Source organism: Netta rufina (assembly GCF_964035555.1).
Source record: "Netta rufina genome assembly, chromosome: 2".
NCBI classification, from domain to species: domain Eukaryota; kingdom Metazoa; phylum Chordata; class Aves; order Anseriformes; family Anatidae; genus Netta; species Netta rufina.
This window is the reverse complement of record NC_140124.1, coordinates 22226073-22245831: the sequence shown is the minus strand read 5'-3', so window position 1 is coordinate 22245831 and position 19759 is coordinate 22226073. Positions and strand designations below refer to the sequence as shown.

At 38.9% G+C, this 19759-nt stretch overlaps 1 protein-coding gene across 1 annotated transcript in view; it reads right to left on the bottom strand.

Moving 5' to 3' along the window:
* ITGA8 (integrin subunit alpha 8) overlaps positions 1-19759 on the bottom strand; it is a gene marked incomplete at both ends in the record, with an annotated part of 106546 nt that overhangs the window by 50488 nt on the left and 36299 nt on the right. Inside the window, 7 exons of the mRNA XM_084283041.1 lie at positions 3373-3520; positions 4304-4371; positions 4836-4973; positions 6104-6258; positions 6795-6850; positions 11842-11949; positions 14037-14082. Coding sequence (XP_084139167.1) covers positions 3373-3520; positions 4304-4371; positions 4836-4973; positions 6104-6258; positions 6795-6850; positions 11842-11949; positions 14037-14082 — 719 coding nt within the window. The remainder of the gene's footprint in view (positions 1-3372; positions 3521-4303; positions 4372-4835; positions 4974-6103; positions 6259-6794; positions 6851-11841; positions 11950-14036; positions 14083-19759) is intronic.

The following is a 19759-nucleotide window of genomic DNA, read 5'->3' as shown; positions in this document are numbered from 1 at the left end:
AGGTTACACCAGATGATCTTAGAAGTCTTCTCCAACGTAAATGTTTCTATGATTCTATGAATACGTACAAGAACCAACCTCCACCAGTAAAAATGGCAGCAAATTTTAGCTTTGTCTTTTTAAAGAAAATTACAATATTAATTTCTCTCCCACATAAAGATTTAGAAATGAATATTTCAGTTAAATGAACCATAACATCACAAAGACCATTCTTTTCAAAAATATACTTTTACGGTTTAAAATCAGTAGAAAGAACAAACTTTCAGTACATTTGTAATCTTTGTGTAAGCTGTATCTGCAGTGTAGAAGGCAAGATGTTAACAACGATGTAGGCAGTAAGATTAACGTTCTGATACTTCTCAGAAAGAATGTAATGACATTTTTGATAGAGTAAGTATAAAAAGAGAGTAAGAAATAAATTCCGTGCTCTAGTGAACTAACTAAATGTGGGGAAAATGAAGGCAATTCTTCCATAAATCTGGAAGGATTCAGAATTTGACTTGTCAAAATTGTATATTATCTTCCACAAGAACTGAAGAATATGAAAAGCTTTTCTATGTTTCCTAGGTTTAAAAAAAAAGAAAAGTAGTATCTTTTGCTAACCCATTTCTAGCTTATCCTCATTCTTGAAAAACACCAGACTCTCCCAGCTCTTTTTCCCTTCCTTTCCCCCCTGAGGCTACCCTTCTGGCACCACAAAATTCAAGTTTTCCTAACATAATGAAAAGCCCTGAATGATTTCTGTCCAGTCCGAGTGATAGATATGTGTGGGCTAATATGTGTGGGCCTTGGAGTAAGCAACTCCCCTGACATCCTTGGTAATGGCCAGAAGAACAGCCAAAGATTCCCAAAGAGCAGCAAAGGAAAAAGACAACCAGGTGTACATGTTAAAGAGAACTTAAGTTTTCTTTATGCCTTGTAGACCACAGTATGAGAAAAGGGAGTATACAAAGAGAGTAAAGGAAATGCAGATGACAGCAAGAGGCTGATGTCTTTACTTATTTGTGCACAAATATATGCTTTTGAGAAGTGAGGTTTCAGAGAATTTCCATATTACCACCTTCAGTGACATCATTAATTCTTGTCATTTTTTTTCCAAGTGGGTTAAAAGCCCAATAATAAAGGCACTGACAGAAGGAGAGTAAGGAAATACTTTGTAAGTTACTTTCAACTTCCTTAAAAACATTTGCCTTCAGAAAGGAAATTAACTTGCTTTCTCCCACTCTCACCCTTGAGGCCCTGCTGCACATTCCAGGCACTGACAGAAAAAAAGAAAGTTCATGTTGCAACAGCCTGGGAGATTTATGTGCAGATGAGGTGATTCAGACTTGCTGTCCAACAGAGAATACAAGAACACTCTGCTTGTTTGCAGGATAGTGTTTCGTCTGTGCTCTTAAAAAACAAACAGATCCCAAAAGGAAACATTGTGTGTTCAGTACAGCTCAGCGGGACGTGAGTCAGCCCTTTTGTGAACATTGCCACATTTCATATTATAACTGTTTTTTTGGCCTATCTGTAAGATAAATTAATTGAATAGAAAGGAGGTCAACTTTGTCAAGTTTATACTGCAGTTAATGTTCAATTATTCAGCATATCAGAGACTGGAATACCCTTAATGATAGTAAAACACTGCTGCGCTGGAAGCATGAGCCAGAAGTGTCCAGGTGTCTGGGGTTCAGAAGGGCTTATTGACCCTTACTGAGATGTGGTAACACCGTGGGATCCGGGGTTGGAAGCACTCAGGTGATTCTGGTACTGTTAGGGTTGACTGGTTCGAAATCTCTGAACTATGTAAATAGCTCTTGCACTAGAAGAAACATGACAGTATTTGTGTGGCACTATATCTAAGTTAATGACGAGGAACTGGACCTGAGCTGGCTCTGAACAGGATGGACCTGCCTTTCCCATCTGCATGTGACATGGCTGATCTTCAGCCTGGACCGTGAGCACAAAGATAGCTGAGAGTTGATGGAATTTCCTCTCCTAGGAGGCAGCTGTCCACTTGCTGAGTTCAGCTGGCACTGCCTGTGTAGGTTAACTGGGCATGTCCTAAGTACCTCAAGGGAGGGTGCAAGGAGGACAGAACCAGGATCAGGCCGGTAGTGTGGCCGAGCGGTCTAAGGCGCTGGATTAAGGCTCCAGTCTCTTCGGGGGCGTGGGTTCGAATCCCACCGCTGCCAGCAGCTCTTTTATAGAACCAGTCATCTTGAATGAAATCACAGAGCAAATGTGGGACAACCCAGAGGATCAGGCTCAGTCAGTCTCCCACAGTATTCTCCCGGAGAAGTTGGCAGCCCATGGCTTGGACAGGTACACGCTTTGCTGGGTTAAAAACTGGCTGGATGGCTGGACCCAGAGTGGTGTTGAATAGAGTGAAATCCAGCTGGCAACTGCTCACCAGTGGTGTTCCGTTGATGTTGGGGTCCATCCTCTTCAATATCTTTATCAATGATTTGGATGAGGGAATTGGGTGCACCCTCAGTTAAGTTTGCAGATGACACCAAGCTGGGGGGAAGTGTCAATCTGCTGGAGGGTACGAAGGCCCTGCAGAGGGACCTGGACAGGGTTGATGGGCAGAGGCCAAGGGGATGAGGTTCAACATGGCTCAGTGCCGGGTCCCGCACTTTGGCCACAACAACCCCATGCAGCACTACTGGCCTGGGGGAGAGTGGCTGGAAAGCTGTGCAGAGGAAAAGGATCTGGGGGTGCTGGTTGATGCTCGCCTGGACATGAGCCAGCAGTGTGCCCAGGTGGCCAAGAAGGCCAACAACATCCTGGCTTGTACCAGGAATAGTACAGCCAGCAGGACCAGGGACGTGATCCTCCCCCTGTATTCAGCTCTGGTAAGGCAGCACTTCAAATGCTGTGTTAAGCTTTGGGCCCCTCACTATAAGAAGGACATTGAGGCCCCAGAATGTGTCCAGAGAAGGGCTACGAAGGTGGTGAAGGGCCTGGAACAAAAGTCGCACAAGGAGCCACTGAGGGAGCTGGGGTTGTTTAGTCGAGGAGACTCAGGCGAGACCTCATTGCTTTCTGCAACTACCTGAAAGGAAGGTGTGGGGAGCTAGGGGTCGGCCTCTTCTCACAGGTAACTAGTGATAGGACTAGAGAAAATGGCCTCAAGGTGTGCCAGGGGAGGTTTAGGTTGGAAATGTAGGAGAAAGAGTAGTCAAGCATTGAAATGGGTTGCTCTGGGAGGTGGTGGTGTCACCGTCTCTGGAGGTGTTTAAGGAGAGGTTGTACCTGGTGCTTAGGGACGTGGTCTAGTGAGTGATAGTGGTGGTAGGGGAATGGCTGGACCAGATGATCTTGGAGGTCCTTACCAACTTTAATGATTCTGTGATTATCACTAACATTTTGATTTTCATTTACCTTGTTGTTGCGTTCAACACCAGTGTAATCTGCTTCAGGTGGAATCTTTATATGTAGCTCAGCTTCATAGGCTCCTTCTCCATCATTCCTTGGATTTATTATGAGCATTACACAGTTTTCTTCTCCAATTATTAGCGGATCTTTATCTCTATATAGAACATACAACTTGTCAGGAATTAAAACATCCACAAGTATGATTTACATATGATTAAAGCAGAAGGCCAATTTGCTCTCATAGCATCTGCTCTGGAAAAATATTCTGTGAATACAGAGTAAAAGTTTTTCATAAAAAATAATCCCATGGTAAAGTATGCAAGCACCTGGGAAGGAGACAGTTCAAAGGAAAACACATACTATGGATGATCAGAGTAGACTACCAGAGAACCTGAAAGTCAGTTGCATAAAATTTCAGAGCCTGACTACTTTCCACCTAGAGACAAGTATCTACTGGAGGAAAGTACTTGCCACCAGAGACCCATTAGCACTTCTCTCTGGAGGGAACAGAATTGGTGGGATTTCAGTTATCCGTTCATGTCTGTTGTACAGGGAACAGACAGAAGCTCTCCTGAGAACTGCAATAGCACTGTGCCCTTTCCTTTCACAGATATCTACTGATTTTGATGGCACAGAGACAGGTAACAGGACAACATTGAACAACAATTGGTGTTATCTCTTGGCATTCAGAGAACTAGTACTGCTCCTAACACTTGTAAACTGTATTTTCAATGATAACATTTAAACACCATGAACATGTCTGACAAATACATACTTTGTAAGTGTATATTTCTCCACTTCTTGGTTTTCTAGATGAAAAATCTGGAAATCAGGTAAGAATAAGTAGCAAACAACAGAACTGTGCTTCATTTTGCTAAAGCAGTTAGAATTGTCTGGGTTTTGTTATATACAGCATTAGTTTTTTTATTTTACTTACGGCATAGCAGAAAGCTGCAAGTCAGGAATGCACAAGTTGTCCTCCCCACAGTCTACCAGAATGTAAGCCTGTGTAGTCACAAAATAGGTATATATAATACAGTTAGTATATGCTTGAAAGTCCAAATCACTTCATTAAATATCCCAAATTTAAATGTCTTAAATGTCACTATCACTGCCCTTCTGAATTTATCTCCTTTCTACAAGTTCCTTTCCACTTGAGTACTGTTGGAGACTATTTAGATTGTAAACTATGTCCTTACCAGAATAATAACATCTTTCAGGCCCTTTCCCACAGTAACTTGGCTTACATATCGTAAAATGCAATCAAAACTATGAACACAACAAAATTTTGGAAATGCTTTAAAGGATTCCCTGGTTCTATATTTATCTTCAATATACATTTTGAACTAATTAAACCCTCGTTGTGCAATTTCTGGGCCTGATACTCTGTTTAAAGAAAAATGACACACATTATACTCCTAAACATTTTTGAGTTTATATACAGAAGATGCTGCATGCAAAATTCATACCTGTTCTGTTACTGAGCTTTTCTGGTAATAATTCAGTATTGGCTTCACAGTCAAGCCGTCTTCAAAATGGGATTCATCCAAGCTATAATTCAAGTTTATATTGATGGGAGACAATTTATCTCTAAATTCTGTTTCATCCTGTAAGAGACAGTCATATAATAAAAAACAAGAGTTTAAAGTAATTCCTTCAGATGAGTAGGGTATTGCAACAGATTCAGAATTAGTCTTATTGAAGGTAAAGAGTTGGTTCTTTGACAGGTGCTGGCCAAAATCTGCCTATTTGTAACATCATTATGAAAGCAAAATGACTCACATGGAACTGGAATGCCCAGAACACATTGCCTCCACAGCCCCACATCTGGAAGAAGCTGGCTGAGCTGAGTAGACTCAGAATTTTTTCAAAGCATCAGCTTAAAAGAAGCTGTTTAAAAGAGACACGCAAAACCAAATGCTATCAGCTGCTGCCCATCTTCTGTTTGGAATGGAGGGAGTGCATGCGTGGATTTGTGGAGGTAACATTGTTGGTTTGTTCCATAACCAATGACATATATGGACTAGTGATGGTAAAACTCCACCAACTCCTTGTTTCGATGCTGTCTTACATATTTCTTGAGATTCCCCCATTTCTTCTCCCACTACATTTCTAGGACCAGCCTTGAAATCTGCTTTAATGGCAGGAGGTAATTCCAGCTGCAAGTGAGTAACCAACGACCTTTGCTCCTTCATAACTTAAGTGCCACTGTTTTAATTTTTCAAAAAATATTTTAAAAGATTTTTAAAATATTCTAAATAATATATTAATTTAGGCCAATGTTGTTGGCGACACGCCTTTAACATATTTGTTGGAACTGAGTTGAAATGACTTTTAACAAGTTCAGTTGATTATTGTACTGCAAATACTATAAGAGCAAACAATGTTGCACTTTTGTATAAGGAGATGCAGTGTTTAATCAGAATTTCCAGAAGAGCATGAAATGAACATATTTGTACACAGAAGAACCGTACACTCTTCTTCAAAGGAAGTCTTTCTTTTATATTTTCATTGACAAAAAATGAGACAAAGATTTACATGGGAATTCTTGCTGAGGTAGAAGAATGGTCTGGACACTCACACCAGACCTTTCTTATCTCTCATTTCTGTAATTCTGGGATCTAAGAACACTGGAAAATGTTCTTGCTTTTCCAAAGGGCTCCCCCTTTTTATTCATCTTTTAAAATTCCTGATACTACTCAAATTATGGTGACAGTCCAAAATATTTTAAACTTACTCTGAGATAAACAAGAAAGTCCTGGCAACGGAGCTGTTTCTGTCTTTCTATCACAATGGAGAAGTAATGATGTGACTGATGGTAGTCAAAGAAGAGAGTCCTTTTAACAGCTCCTTTCTGTTTCAATGAATCTAACTGCAATTCACCTTTCAGCACTAAAGAATATAAGTAAATTGAGTATTTATTTATTTAACATGGAAAGAAAAAATAGCAAACAATTCATTAAATATTATAGTTAATAACTAGCATTAACATAACAAATAACTAGCAAAGTCTTCCAAGTAAAACTAATCCATGCCCAAGGTATCTGTCTGTTTAGGAGCATACTAGTTTTTGATGCAAAGTATGTCCTACATGTAACTTCAGTAAAGCTTTGCAAGTTCATTTACAGATCATATGTGTACTACACAGGAAATCTGTTTTTTATTTTTGTTTTCTTGTTTATTTGTTTTTCAAAACAGAACATTCTCCAGCTGGGTACAATCTTATTTTTGTTTGTAAAATGGCTAAAAATTAATAAAAAATCCTTCAAGTGAATAGGACAAGCTTTGTGTTTATATAAGTACCACTTTAACTGCATTTTCTTACCTTAGGAACATTGTAGTCCTATTATCTTTCAAAGCATAAGAAAAAAAAAAATCTGAATTTAAGTGGGACAGACTAAATTACAGGAATATAAAACATTTCTTACCTATCGCATCTGAAATACTTTGACCTTCAAATGCTGCGCAGACTCTTACTGTAAAACTATGTATAAAAAGAAGTAATTATTAGCAGAAAGAGAGCTGACCTGGGGAATAGTAAATCCCAAATCATACCCATGTTCTTGTTTCTTTTTCTTAAATGATGTTCATTGAATCTGTGTTTAGGCACCCAACATATCCCCTAAGTCAGCAAGTCTCCCAGGCTCCACCAATACTCAAAGAAGACAGGGTATCCTCAGAATATCTTCCCTGGAAAGATGTAGAGAACTTTTCCCACTAATTCTGGAGAAAGCCTATAGAGATCACCCTTTAATACTACTGGCAAAGTTGGGTTCCTAATACTGAGCTTCAGCAAGCCACCATTGTATGAGGCTGCCTGCAGAAGTCCTTTCTGCTTCATCATGCTGAAGAAAGAAAGACTTCCATGATTTCAAGATGTGCAATTCAATACAAAGTGTCTCTGGTTAACAGTCATTTTCATGGAATACTTTAATGGGTTCAGAAAATATTTTGCTTTGTATCAGCTGAAAATGGGTAGTAAGTCATCATTGGAAGATGTGAAACCAGCATATTTTACAGTAATACCTTGGGTTAAATAGAAATATTTTTGAATTAGTCATTGCTCTTATTCTCCATGCAGTGGATTAAAAACCAGCAACACAATCTTTAAAATAACCTGCAATCATATTCTAATTGAATGTTTGCTTTCGCTGACAAACATAATGAAACTGTGCCACATATGGTATTCATATAACTTTCATGACCTTATTAAATATTTTCCTCTTGGCCAAAAAAATTGCCTTATGCCATTAAGCTATGCTTAACCACAGCCTTCAAATGACATTAGGAGTGTCGATTCACGTTCCATGCAGATATTGCAAATTCAGTCACATTCCTGCTTCTTTAGAATTATGAGTTAACAGATGAAGAACCGATCATTTGCTGACACACAAGGGCAAGAACAAACAACATGAAAGAGAAAAGCATGTGTAATTGCATAAATGCGGTTTAGACATCAGGCTTCACAAACTAGTCTGACATGTCATAGCATAGGAGAGCATTTCCTCAAATGTAAACTCACAAGCTGCCACTGTGTGTTGAACTTGGTGATCTCAGTTCCTGAAATCTCAAATAATTTTTGCACTATCCTGTTTAAAAAATAGTTGAGTTAAAAATCCAGCTTGAAATGGATTGTAATCAGAAATGAATTGATTGTTAAATAGCACAACTATAACATATATTTAATTTATTTTAATGAATGCAATAATTCGTAATACACATTTGATAACCCAAGTCATGTTCTGAAGTAATATGGTAAGAGCCAAGATTTAATCCTTCCTTTCCAGGCACAGCATGTCAAGAAGAGTGCAAAAAAATCAAACTTTTGGAATTTATCAGTCTCTTGGCTCTGCCCATCTGACTGGCAACACTGTGGGTTTAGCAGAATTCCATCACCCATTTCTGATTTCGAGGATATTCAGTTCAGAAACAGTTCTAAAGAGAGATATCCTCATCACTTTGACAAGAAGTTGCCGTGGAGATTTTGCAGGATGTTTAGCTGTGAGAAAATGAAAACGGAGGAGAAGGTAGACCACAGAAGAGGCCAGGAGTCTAAAATATTTTTGAGATTTAAGATCTGACTCCTTGGCACATGAAGAAACATAATAATTGATCTTCTGAGCTTGCAGGAGCCATAAAGCAAACAAGACAATTAACAATAAAAGGAAGGAAACTTCAGCAGGTAAGAAATGACTGGGAAATGGCCCATCATCCTTAAGCATATGATCTTTTCTGTGCTGTCAGTCTTATCTCTCTGTAGGAGATCTCTGCACTGCATTTATTCAACAGTGTCTGCCATCACTATCAGCTCATGGTTTGAGTAGTATTCAGTTGTGGCCATGAAATACAGGAAAAGCATTAAAACTGAACACACCAGCTTTCCCTGGTAATCTTGGACCAACAAAGCAGTTTGTTTGAACTAATTTTATGTTCTTCAGTTAGACAGAAACATTTTTAATGTTATTAGAAAAAGCTTAAAAGTATTTCTCTTCATTCAAAACAACACGTGGCATAGATAGGGATAGTATCTTGAGAAGTGAAAATAATATTAGAAAAACAAAGAAGATGATTTCTGCCCAAAAATGTTTTTTGGGGCTGCTATTTTTACCAGAAATAACTGAATTTAATCTGGCTATGGTACAGGGTGAAAAAAATAGGAAGCGTACTTCAGGAAGTGATAAACTTGAAATTATCAGATCCTACCAGAAATTACTTGCCATTGTTGTCTATTTTTTCAGAATACAGAACTGGACACAGAGAGGAAGATGGATAATGCCTTAGCAGAAAGGCACTCAAAGTTTTGATGGTATAGACCTTCATCTGCGCAAAGTAACGAGGCCCTTCAGTCCCTGACTGTGGGGCACTGATCACATCCAGGTTCCAATGAAGTCAATGGAAGAAGGAATTGCTACCTCTATCTTTCAAACTTTTTTTTTTTTTAAAAAGTCTGTTTACATTCAAAGTTGCAGAATTTGTTCCAAATTTGTTAGTTTTGGTAACTCAGAAATAGCCATGTTTTAAACATAGCAGAGAAATAATTATATATGTTTCTAGAAGTTCAGGACAATTCTCTTAAGATTGTGTATAAAAATAACTTTTTATGCATGCTTCCTCTGCACTTCAGTCTTCCAAATTATATTATGGCAAAAATAATATTTTCCTAATACTAGAAAGTGTACAATAATCTACGTTATTCATACTTTACACTTCCTGAAACTGTTCTGGTAGTAGGTTTTCTTTCACTCTAATTTTGCAATGTCAGTCAGTAGACATTTTATACTAGCAGCACAGCTGGCTAAGAGATACAGAAATCTATCCCAAGGGACTAAAGAATTCCTTGCCTGTTGGAGTTTCCCTACTAATTATTTTCATATGTACAATACAAGCTTATATCAACTAAGGAGAAAAATTAGAGCATGGAAAATAGCAGCTGGTCTTCAGTCAGTTCATAATACAAACTAAATCTTCAGGGAAGAATATTTTAGAATAAAGTGGACAGAAATTAAATTATGCTCATAATAAAAGTCTCGTAGATATGAACCAAACATCTTCTGGCTTTTTGTAATACAGAAGTAAAAAGTAATGAAAAAACTTCATGTTCCACAAGCCCTTTTTGAACAGTACCTTACAGCAGGAATACATTTTTAGCAGGGATGTTTTTATTCACTCATGTTGTGAAAAAAACAACAAATTGTATCTTTTTTTTTTCTTCCAGTAAACTGTCAGTAAATGCTATAATATTGGTATTTTTTTCCAGTATAAAACTTATCCAAAGGATTCTTTAGAAGTCTTAAAAACTGAAGTTTTGGGGAAAAAAATCAAATGCACATGGAACAATGAATATGCTACAGCCCAATGTTGATATTTTAATTTTTTTATTGCATTGACTATTAAAACAAAATTTGCTTGAATCAAAATATAAAGATGGATCTTTATCTGGAACCTACTCCAGAAAGGACTAAACGTTTTAAAGTTCTGGGACCACACCGTTCTACCGAGTGCATTCTACCTTCCTCTGTACGTGGCTGATTTTACTACACACAATGTAGAAATGAGGAACATAATGATAAAAATAAGCAGTTCCGTATAGAGTAAAAGAATAGAGTAAAAGTGAAAATCTCTTGAAAACCCTGTCCCAGATTTTGACAATCAGTAGATGTAGCACTTCTGAGTCACAAATTGCACCCACTGCATTAACAGCCCATATATTTAGTGGTTTAATGGTGTCAGAGTTGAGTTCCTGTACGTCTCTTAAGTAAACTGTTTCTGGTCATGATTATTTTTTATTTTTCATATTTATCAATTTGATGTAAAACCTCCTCTGCTAACTATTATGTTTGTGACTATTTTTAGAACTCATTTCCCATAAAGAATGTCTCCAGTGTGGGGACTCCCTCTGACCACTTCTAGTTTAAAAGCGGTGAAAAATTAGTGCAGTCACCTTGTCTTTCTCCTTTACACCTTGATATTCTTTTCATACATCCCATGTTCTGCAGGCTTTGTGCCCCTAATGTGTTTAATTAAAATGCTACAGCTAGTTTTTATATTTTAGAAATCTGTTCCGTACAGTCTCTCTGGCAAGACTTACTGGAATTTTATATTCAACTTGCAAGTGTTTATGCTCTGTTTTGTTTTTAGTTTCCTCATTTGTTATGATTTCAACTTCTAAAAAGCATCTAATGTATTTCTAATAGCCTGTTTTATCAGCTGTTATTTGGGGTCTTTTCTAAGTGACTTTCTTATAGTACTGTAAATGCACCTGCATGTGGTGTTAATAGTACTAGATAGCCTCCAACTGTCCTACGACATTTATATTTGTAACTGATCCTGAATTGTTTCAATTTGCTTCAAGGTTCTGAGTGTACTTTTTCTTTTCAAAGTTAAATGCTACTATGGCAGAGGGTTTCTCTTTTAAGGCTCTGTCCAACATTGTCCTGCCTGATGCACTAAAAATATCTTTCCTCTGACCAAAGACAGCCAGAAACAACATCCCATGAACTGCTCTCAGCGTAGTGAGCAGGACACCTTCTCTCTTCCACAAAGGACTAAGATCTCTCTTTCTGTTGCAGAAATTGGTGGGACTACCAGCTCTTTGCATCACTTTCACTGTGATATTTTCTCAGCAAAGATGTGTGTTTTGTCAGGTGAATGCTTTGTCAATCTTGGCTGTTGCACGTTTCACTCATTCAGACACTGAATGTGATTTTGCAGCTTGATCCTGTAAGACACTGAACATCTTCCCATGAAGGAGGATATCACATCACTGGACTTTTAGCTACTTCATTTAGAGAATCTGTGAAGTATTGGAAGGTGTCAAAAAGAACTCTGTTCTATATAATTTTTGTTGTTGTTGAGCTTATAGCATATTTGAATACCTGTACATTCAACAAAAAGCGGCAAGAAAAGCTAGGAGTGGGAGGTTATTTGAGAAAGAAGAGGATGCTGAAGATGTTTTTTGTCTAATCATGAACTTACCAGGCTACCAAAAGCTGAGAGCCAGGGAGCTGACAAGTCTTATTGTCTGGATTCACAATCATAGGGTTCAGAATAAGCAGAGCACTCACGGTCACAACAGGTCTGGCTCTAAGTGACAGAAATAACATTCACTACATACAGCACATTAGTACCTAACTTACACCAGAGAAAACAACTGAGATAGACACAAAGAAGTTTGAAATGTAGGGTTACTTGGTAGAAAATACTTTTAAAATGCTGCTCCTACCCAAAAGACCCTTGATATTTTTGGGGATCAGAAACTATGATACCTTCTGCTATGACATTTCGAAAGTTCTTCACAAAAAAAACACAGGTTAACAGCACACAGCATCGCTGAAACAGTATGCTCCACTTAACAATAGGTCTGTCCTGGGATTCACGCACATCAGACACATTTCATCACACTGTGATGTTTTCATAAAGGGACAGAGCCTGCCTTTTGGAAATTACAGAAGTCCCTTGGCTGTTATTTTATAAACTGTCAGATTTGTGTTTCTTCATGAACAGTGATATATTCAGGCTTGCTATCACTGTTTAAGGTTCTTCAAAAAATGAACATAATTTAGTTAAAATAGAAGTTGATCTAGAATTATCTTAAACCAACAATAAAGTAAACTCAGTCTGACATCATGTCTTGAGACAATTGACTTTGGAAAATGAGAATAATCATCACAGAAAATTCTGCTGAGCATGTGAATACATGGTTGTGGTGATGGGAAACATCCCTCTGAAAAGCAATCTGCTAGTAAGTAATGAGCTAATCTGTAATTGAGAGCAGTTTAAAAGAGAAAACAAAATTCTGTTAAGACAATGAATCTGTTTTACTTATATAATTAGATAATACTGTTTTAACTTAGGTAATTCTGCCAAAAATAGCTTACTACAGTTACTTTCCTCATATTTTAACCCACAGTTGAGCTTTTATGATCACTTTTCTGTATTGTTTCAGCAAGACACTCAAAAAATAGTTACTTCCTTCATTTCTGTGCAACAGCGAAAACCTTTTTTTTTGTAGCAAAGTTCAGCTAATAAAACTTTCTCCAGCATGACAAGTTTGGTATTTGATACACTCTGGACAGGAAACAGAAAGATTGAGGGATTCTTGCTTGCTATTCACCTTCCTAAATGAAATAGAACACATTTTTTATTGCTATCTAAAGTACACAGTGGATCTCATTCTCCAATGTTTCACATCCTGTGCAGTCATTTAATGCCACTGCAAAGTGATGCATTGCAAAATATTTGCATGACTCTAAAATAGGGCAGCAGGAAAACCAGGTCTTCTCACTGTGCTTAATAGTGTTACCAAAAATGAGCTAATGCTCCTGTTTTACAGAATTCTTATGCTTTGACAAATATTCATCCAGGAAACAGAACATGCCTTCTCTCAGACAGGTACTGTTCCGAATACAGACAAGAAGAAGACAGAGAGGAATCAGGAAATATGACTACATCGTTGCAGTAACGGATGGTGAATATTTAAATGCAAAGAACTGTCTGCACATCAGCATTAATAGGGCTGCAGCAGATAGTCATTTATGCGTTTGGTAGTTGTAATTTATACTTCTAATCAAAAAGTGCATTTAGCAAAAAAAAGTAGTCAGCAACAACTCCGGAGATTTGCAAAGTGAGATCTCATACATTTTATCTAAACTGAAGCTAAAAGCAGCAGTCTTTATTTCTAATAAATAGATTGTCTTAATGTGCATGACCTCCAAAGAGTCAAGAGTCATCTGAATAATGAATTTCTTACTAGTACCATTCCTCCAAGAAATAAATGAATTTTCAGTGTTGTGCTTCATAAATTTCTCTCTGATGAGCTGTAGGATGAGCTTTTTGACTCTACAGAATTTTGTGTGAAGTTGCTTTAAAGGTAGGAAAGACACCATTTTCTCTTCTTATCTAATTTAAAATTAACTGAGGAGTCAAGCATTCCAGAAAGAGTTTCTTGAACTAAGACTAACCATGGAAATTTTCATGAAAAATTGGAAGTTTTGAGCATGAGAAAAAAGAAATTTGTAAAACATTTGTTGCTCACACGATGTTTCATTTATCATCTGTAATCAGTATCTTTTACACGTTGCACCAGGGAAACAAAGAAATGTGATATTTGTTTATTCACAGATCTCCCACTGAAGCTGTAAAATTAAAAATCCATTGTATTTATCACGTACCTGTAAACAACTGCTTTTCCAGCTCCAAATGCACCCACAATTAAATCTGGAGAAAGAAAACAGCTTCAGAAGAACTATATAGAAGCCTTATTCATACTAAATAAGATTACTAATATACAGAATGCAGTAACATGAAACAAATGTGGAAATTCCCACTTCCTTAGCAATTTTTTCAACACTGCTATCTTAAAGAAAACATTTAAGACTGGACAAGACTGGCTCATAAATATCTTGGCTGTATCCAGTCAGTGTGAATCTGTTTAACACAGGGTCAGGCATGGTACAATTTTGTTTCTCTGCAGTTTGTATTAAAGAGTAAGAAGAATGCCTTCAACTTCCATGCATTTTCATAGAATCACAGAACCACAGAATGGTTTGGGTTGGAAGAGAAATTAAAGATCACCCAGTTCCAACCCCCTGCCATGGGCAGGGACACCTCCCACCAGACCAGGTTGCCCAAAGCCCCATCCAGCCTGGCCTTGAACACCTCCAGGGATGGGGCATCCACAGCTTCTCTGGGCAGCCTGTGCCTCACCACCGAGTAAAGAACTTCTTCCCAATATGTAATCTAAATCTCTCCTCTTTTAATTTAAAACCATTACCCTTGTCCTATCCCTACACCTCCTGACAAAGAGTCCCTCCCCAGCTTTACTGTAGGCCCCCTTTAGGTACTGGCAGGCCCCTATAAGGTCTCCCTGGAGCCTTCTCTTCTCCAGGCTGAACAACCCCAACTCCCTCAGCCTGTCTTCATAGGAGAGGTGCTCCAGACCTTTGATTGTCTTCATGGCCCCCCTCTGGACTTGTTCTAACAGGTCCATGTCCTCCTCGTGCTGTGGGCCCTAGAGCTGAGAGAAGCACTCCAGGTTGGGTCTCACAAGAGGGGCAGAATCCCCTCCCTCGTCCTGCTGCCCACGTTGCCCGGGGTATGGTTGGCTTTCTGGGCTGCAAGCCCATGTTGCCAGCGCAAGTTGAGTTTCTCATCCACCAACACCCCCCACGTCCTTGTCCTCAGGGCTGTTCTCAGTTTTATCCCAAACCACTAATTGCCCATTACACATAGAGATAAAAACCAACTTTTTGGTCACTCCCATGCAGTTCACATTGAAAGTTTACCGTGTTCTTTCCTGACATTCCTTCCATTCCTGTTTTGTGCTTTAAGTCATTTGTTCATTAATTTAGGAAATTACATCTCCGTGACCATGAAAACAAGGCATAGGTTGGAGGATGGCTAATTTCATAGTTACTAATGTTTTCAGCATCATATAGGGTGTGTTAAGGCCTGTAATAGTTATCAGTTGAAAGCCATCACAAGTCACGATTTGGAACAAATAGGGTCAACAGTGCTAGCATTTCACTGGGCCTTGGGCACATCTTTGTTACCAGGCCTGGGTTGGAATCCTACAGGCCCATATATTTCCTCCTTTTACCTGGAGTCCCCACACAGTGCTCTCTGGAAAGATCCCGACTGGCTTGCTGGAAAGATCACGTAGATCTCCAGTTCTTGTTGGAGAAAAGCTGGGGCCAAGCAGCAGGGAACAAAGGCTCAGCTTTCCTGCTGCCTCTCGCTGGAGCACAGATCAAGAATGGGAAAGAGCTTTGTCTTGTTTTCATACGCCCTAATGCAATGCCCAGCTGGGTACCTCTTTCACTCTACTGCTGATATCCTATGGTTTGATTTACAAACGTGCCATTCGGTAGGCCAGGCACAGCCTGGCACTCTGAGCTGATCTGACTGAGTTCATGAAACCAGTAGACAGGGTCGACAAACAAACCCTTCCTTGCTGTTTCCATCGTTTGAGCGTGGGTGTGCTTAGAGGCACTGAAGTCACGGAGCATAACGCAATGACACAGCTCTGGTGCTAATTAGCTTGGTGGGTTCGGGCCGGTCTGGCTGCGTGTTTTCCGGTGCTGTCTGCCCTTCAGATGGTCAGGATTTAACAAGTTTAAACAAGCACTCCACATGGGCAACAGCCTGTCCTACAATAGATTCCACTGATTAACGTCCTCATCGGAGAGGGCATGGACAGTTTATGGGTCTGATCTACTTTTTGCATAACATTTACATTTTTCTGCTTCCATTGGCCTTACAGAAACATGCTTCAGAGTCAGAAATACTTTAAATAGCAGAAAATAAGTGTTGCTTCTGTCTCCTTTTTTGGATATTTTGAGTCCTTTTCATTAGCAGCTTTTCTAGAGAGCTTGCTCACAGTCCCAAGACCTAAAGATATTTTCCTCTTAAATAAACAACTGATTGAGACATACCTGTCATCATAAAGGCTCCACAACACAAGCGGCAGAACTTTCTGTAACAGCTACAGTATGCACAGTAACCCAAAAAGATTTTTTTTTTTTTCCAAAAAAACAACATTGTGTTATGAACAGAAAGTGAGACAAGAAGGAAGGACTTTACATTAAAACTGTTGTTCCCAGCTGGATGCTCTTTATGAATTCTGCAACTGACTTAACCTAGGATATGTACTGTTTCATACCAGACTAGATAAGTCAAAAGGTTTCATTACAGGGCTGTGCTATGGCACTGACAAAACTAGCAGGTATCTATGACTTATCCATATTCTAGAATTGCGATGACTTCATAATCTGATTTTTCATTAAAAAATAAAGCACTCCAATCCTTCACAGACACAAGGTAAAGCTTGAACACACAACTTGAGTTCAAGTTTAATAACCCGTAGCCTGTTTGAACCTGAAGTTAGAAAGAATGAGTCTGTGAGAGATACTTACCCTCCGCAGTTTGAGTGAAATCTTAATTTCAGTATCTACAGCTGTATGAACTTGTGTCCCCACTACCTCAGCATCCCCACTTTGACATTGAGGAAAATTTTGCACAGCTGCTTACTAGTTAAATCCTGGTTTCTCTGGGACAGAACCCAGCTTATTTGAAAACAGAAGCTAATGGTTTTAGAGCAACAATGACAGTCCCCAGTCACCAAAAGACTGAGCAGTCTTTCTGCATTGCCACCTCAGCCAGGCTTGGAGACACAGCAAGAAAGATGAGGACATTCAATAATGGCACCATCATAAAAGCTCCACTTGAACAAATGCTTAGGACAGCCGGGACTATGCTCATCCTGTTCTCATTTGCAAGAGCGTACTTTTTCCCTGACATGTCCTTTATTTTATACTCTTGGCCATAATTATTCTTCAGCTAAAGAGTCTGAATGAGTGTGTGCTGGTTTGCTTGAGATATGATTAATTTTCTTCATAGTAGCTTGTACATGTGTTATGTTTTGTTTGTTTGTTTGTTTTTTAACTGTATGATTTGTAATGAAAATAGATGTGATAACACACCGATGTTTTAGTTGTTGCAGAGCAGTGCTTATACTAAGTCAAGGACTCCTCTGCTTCTTGTGCTGCCCTGCCAGCAAGAAGGCTGGGGGTGCACAAAGAGGGCACAGAGCCAGGATAGTTGATCCAAATGTAACAAAGTGATATCTCGTACCATAAGATGTTATGTTCAACATAAAACTGGGAGGAGTTGGCTAGGGGAGCTGCTTGGGGACTGGCTGGGCATCGATCGGCTGGTGGTGAGAAACTGTGTTATACATCACTTGCTGGGTGTGCAATTGTTTTTTTTTCCTTTCTTATTAAACTGTCTTTATCTCAACCCATGAGTTTTCTAACTTTTGCCCTTCCAGTTCTCTTCCCCACGCATCCAGCTGCGGGGGAAATAAGCAGCTCAGCTGCCCACTGGGTTAAACCACAACAGCATGAAACTACTAAGAAGAAAAAGTGGACTTCAGAATAAATATGCAAAGAATAAAACATATTTATGTCCAGGAGTGACATCTGTGAGCTAACATAAGGACCAAGTCATTATATATTAAAGAGGATTTAGTGGAAGATCCATTAGAGTTAGGCTTTGCTTTTACTTGTTCTCTTAAAGAGCATGTAGCTTTATTCTTTCTTTCATTGCTTTCTGGGGTCAACTCTTATACTTCTCATTGGAAAAAAAACACAAAACAAAACAAACCATTTTTGACACTGATACAAATCCAAGAGATTTGAATACACATCAAATCAGATCACTTATATGCAGAAGTTTTGAATTTGTTGTGCGTTTTGAAGAAGAAAAGTTATTAAACATTTCTATGAAAGAAAAGCATGTCTAAATTATCTGCAGCTTGGCAAGTTTCCGCTCCTAAAAATAGAGAGAAGTTGTTTTTATTCATTTCTTGTTAATGCTACACATGCAATGTCACTGATATAAAGTCCACTAGTTAGAAAACAAGGGTTTAACGAGGAATTTGGAATTACACGGAAAAAAATAGCAACAGCATAGTGAAGTGTAACCCTTCCAAGCAGAGCCTGAAGGAAAGCATATGAAAACTTCTGACTGCACCTTTGCATTTCTGAGTAGTTTTTTTTTAAGGTCCGAATAAAACATTTATAAATAGCGAAAGAAAGAGAGAGAGGTATCTGACACAAAATGGCCTTCACTCCTTCTCTATTTCATGTTTTCAGGAGGATGAGAATCCTTCTAGATTCAGGTAAATGACCACCTTGTCTATGCCAACTCATTGAGAAGATCTTTTACCATCTGTTCCTCCTTCAGAGAAGCAGAGCTGAAGGAAGGGCTGGTGTGCTTCTGCCTCATTGCTGCTGTGGCATGAATGAGCTGTAGGGCTCATAACCAAAATGCTCGATGGGTTTTGTAAGCTTATCTCTTTACCTGTACCTTCCACGTGGCCATGCCAGACCTTAAAGGCTGTGCTAAAGGGCAGAACCCAGCCACGATGCTGAATGAACCTTCAACTAACTGAAGGAAGTAGAGTTCTACTTCCAGTCTCAACAACTCATTTATTAACTTGAGCAAATTCTTTGATCCCCTGATATTTTTAAAGGACATCTCCATCCCTTATGAGAGATGCAGCCCCAGGGAGCCTTAAGTGGGGGAGGAAACGTGTGGCATGCTCAGCACTCCACCCTTCGTTTGGAGTCTGTCCAGCGGTCCCAAGAGACGTGGCCAAGGCACGGAATCTCATATTCATGGGGAGACGGGGGCCAAGAACAGCAGCCAGCGAAGAACTGTACCATTGGCACACACTTCATTTGCCAGAAACACAGAAATGAAAACGACAGACAGATGAGTCACTGCCCCGCCACAACTCTATCAGGATACAGGCATGAAAGTGTTTGCTTTATGGGCTCAGTATGTTCTGCTGGCAGCTTTAAACCGCATATTGTGTAGTCTGTCAGTTTAATTGCGTAGTAGAAATAGTAACTGGAAAACAATTAAGAATCCTATCAGTGTAGGTGCTAATGGAAATTTCACAAAAGAGAGTGAGGAAACTGCATAACTGAAAACCCTGTTAATTTTTTTTTGTGTGAGCCTTTCTTCTTTTTTATTTCCCCACCATCAGATTTCTATTTCTGCTTTCTAGGATTTCAGAGATCACTAAACAGTAAGAAAGGGCCAGAATAACATTCCCTTTAAATGGCCATTACTAAAGGCTTGACCATAATGAAGGACACAGGATATATCCAATTCAGCCAACCTTACTCAAGAATTTTAGCTGAATATGACACTCAACCACCACTCAAATCAGAATCACTTTCTTGTACCATTCTCGACTGTCTCGATCCTCATGTTTTTAAACCATTCTGGAAGCAGATCTGTTAAGAATAACACCTAAGGCTAATTCAATGCTCCAGTTTTGTCTGAATGAGACCCTTTCATAGTGCAGTGTTATTATTCACTCCAT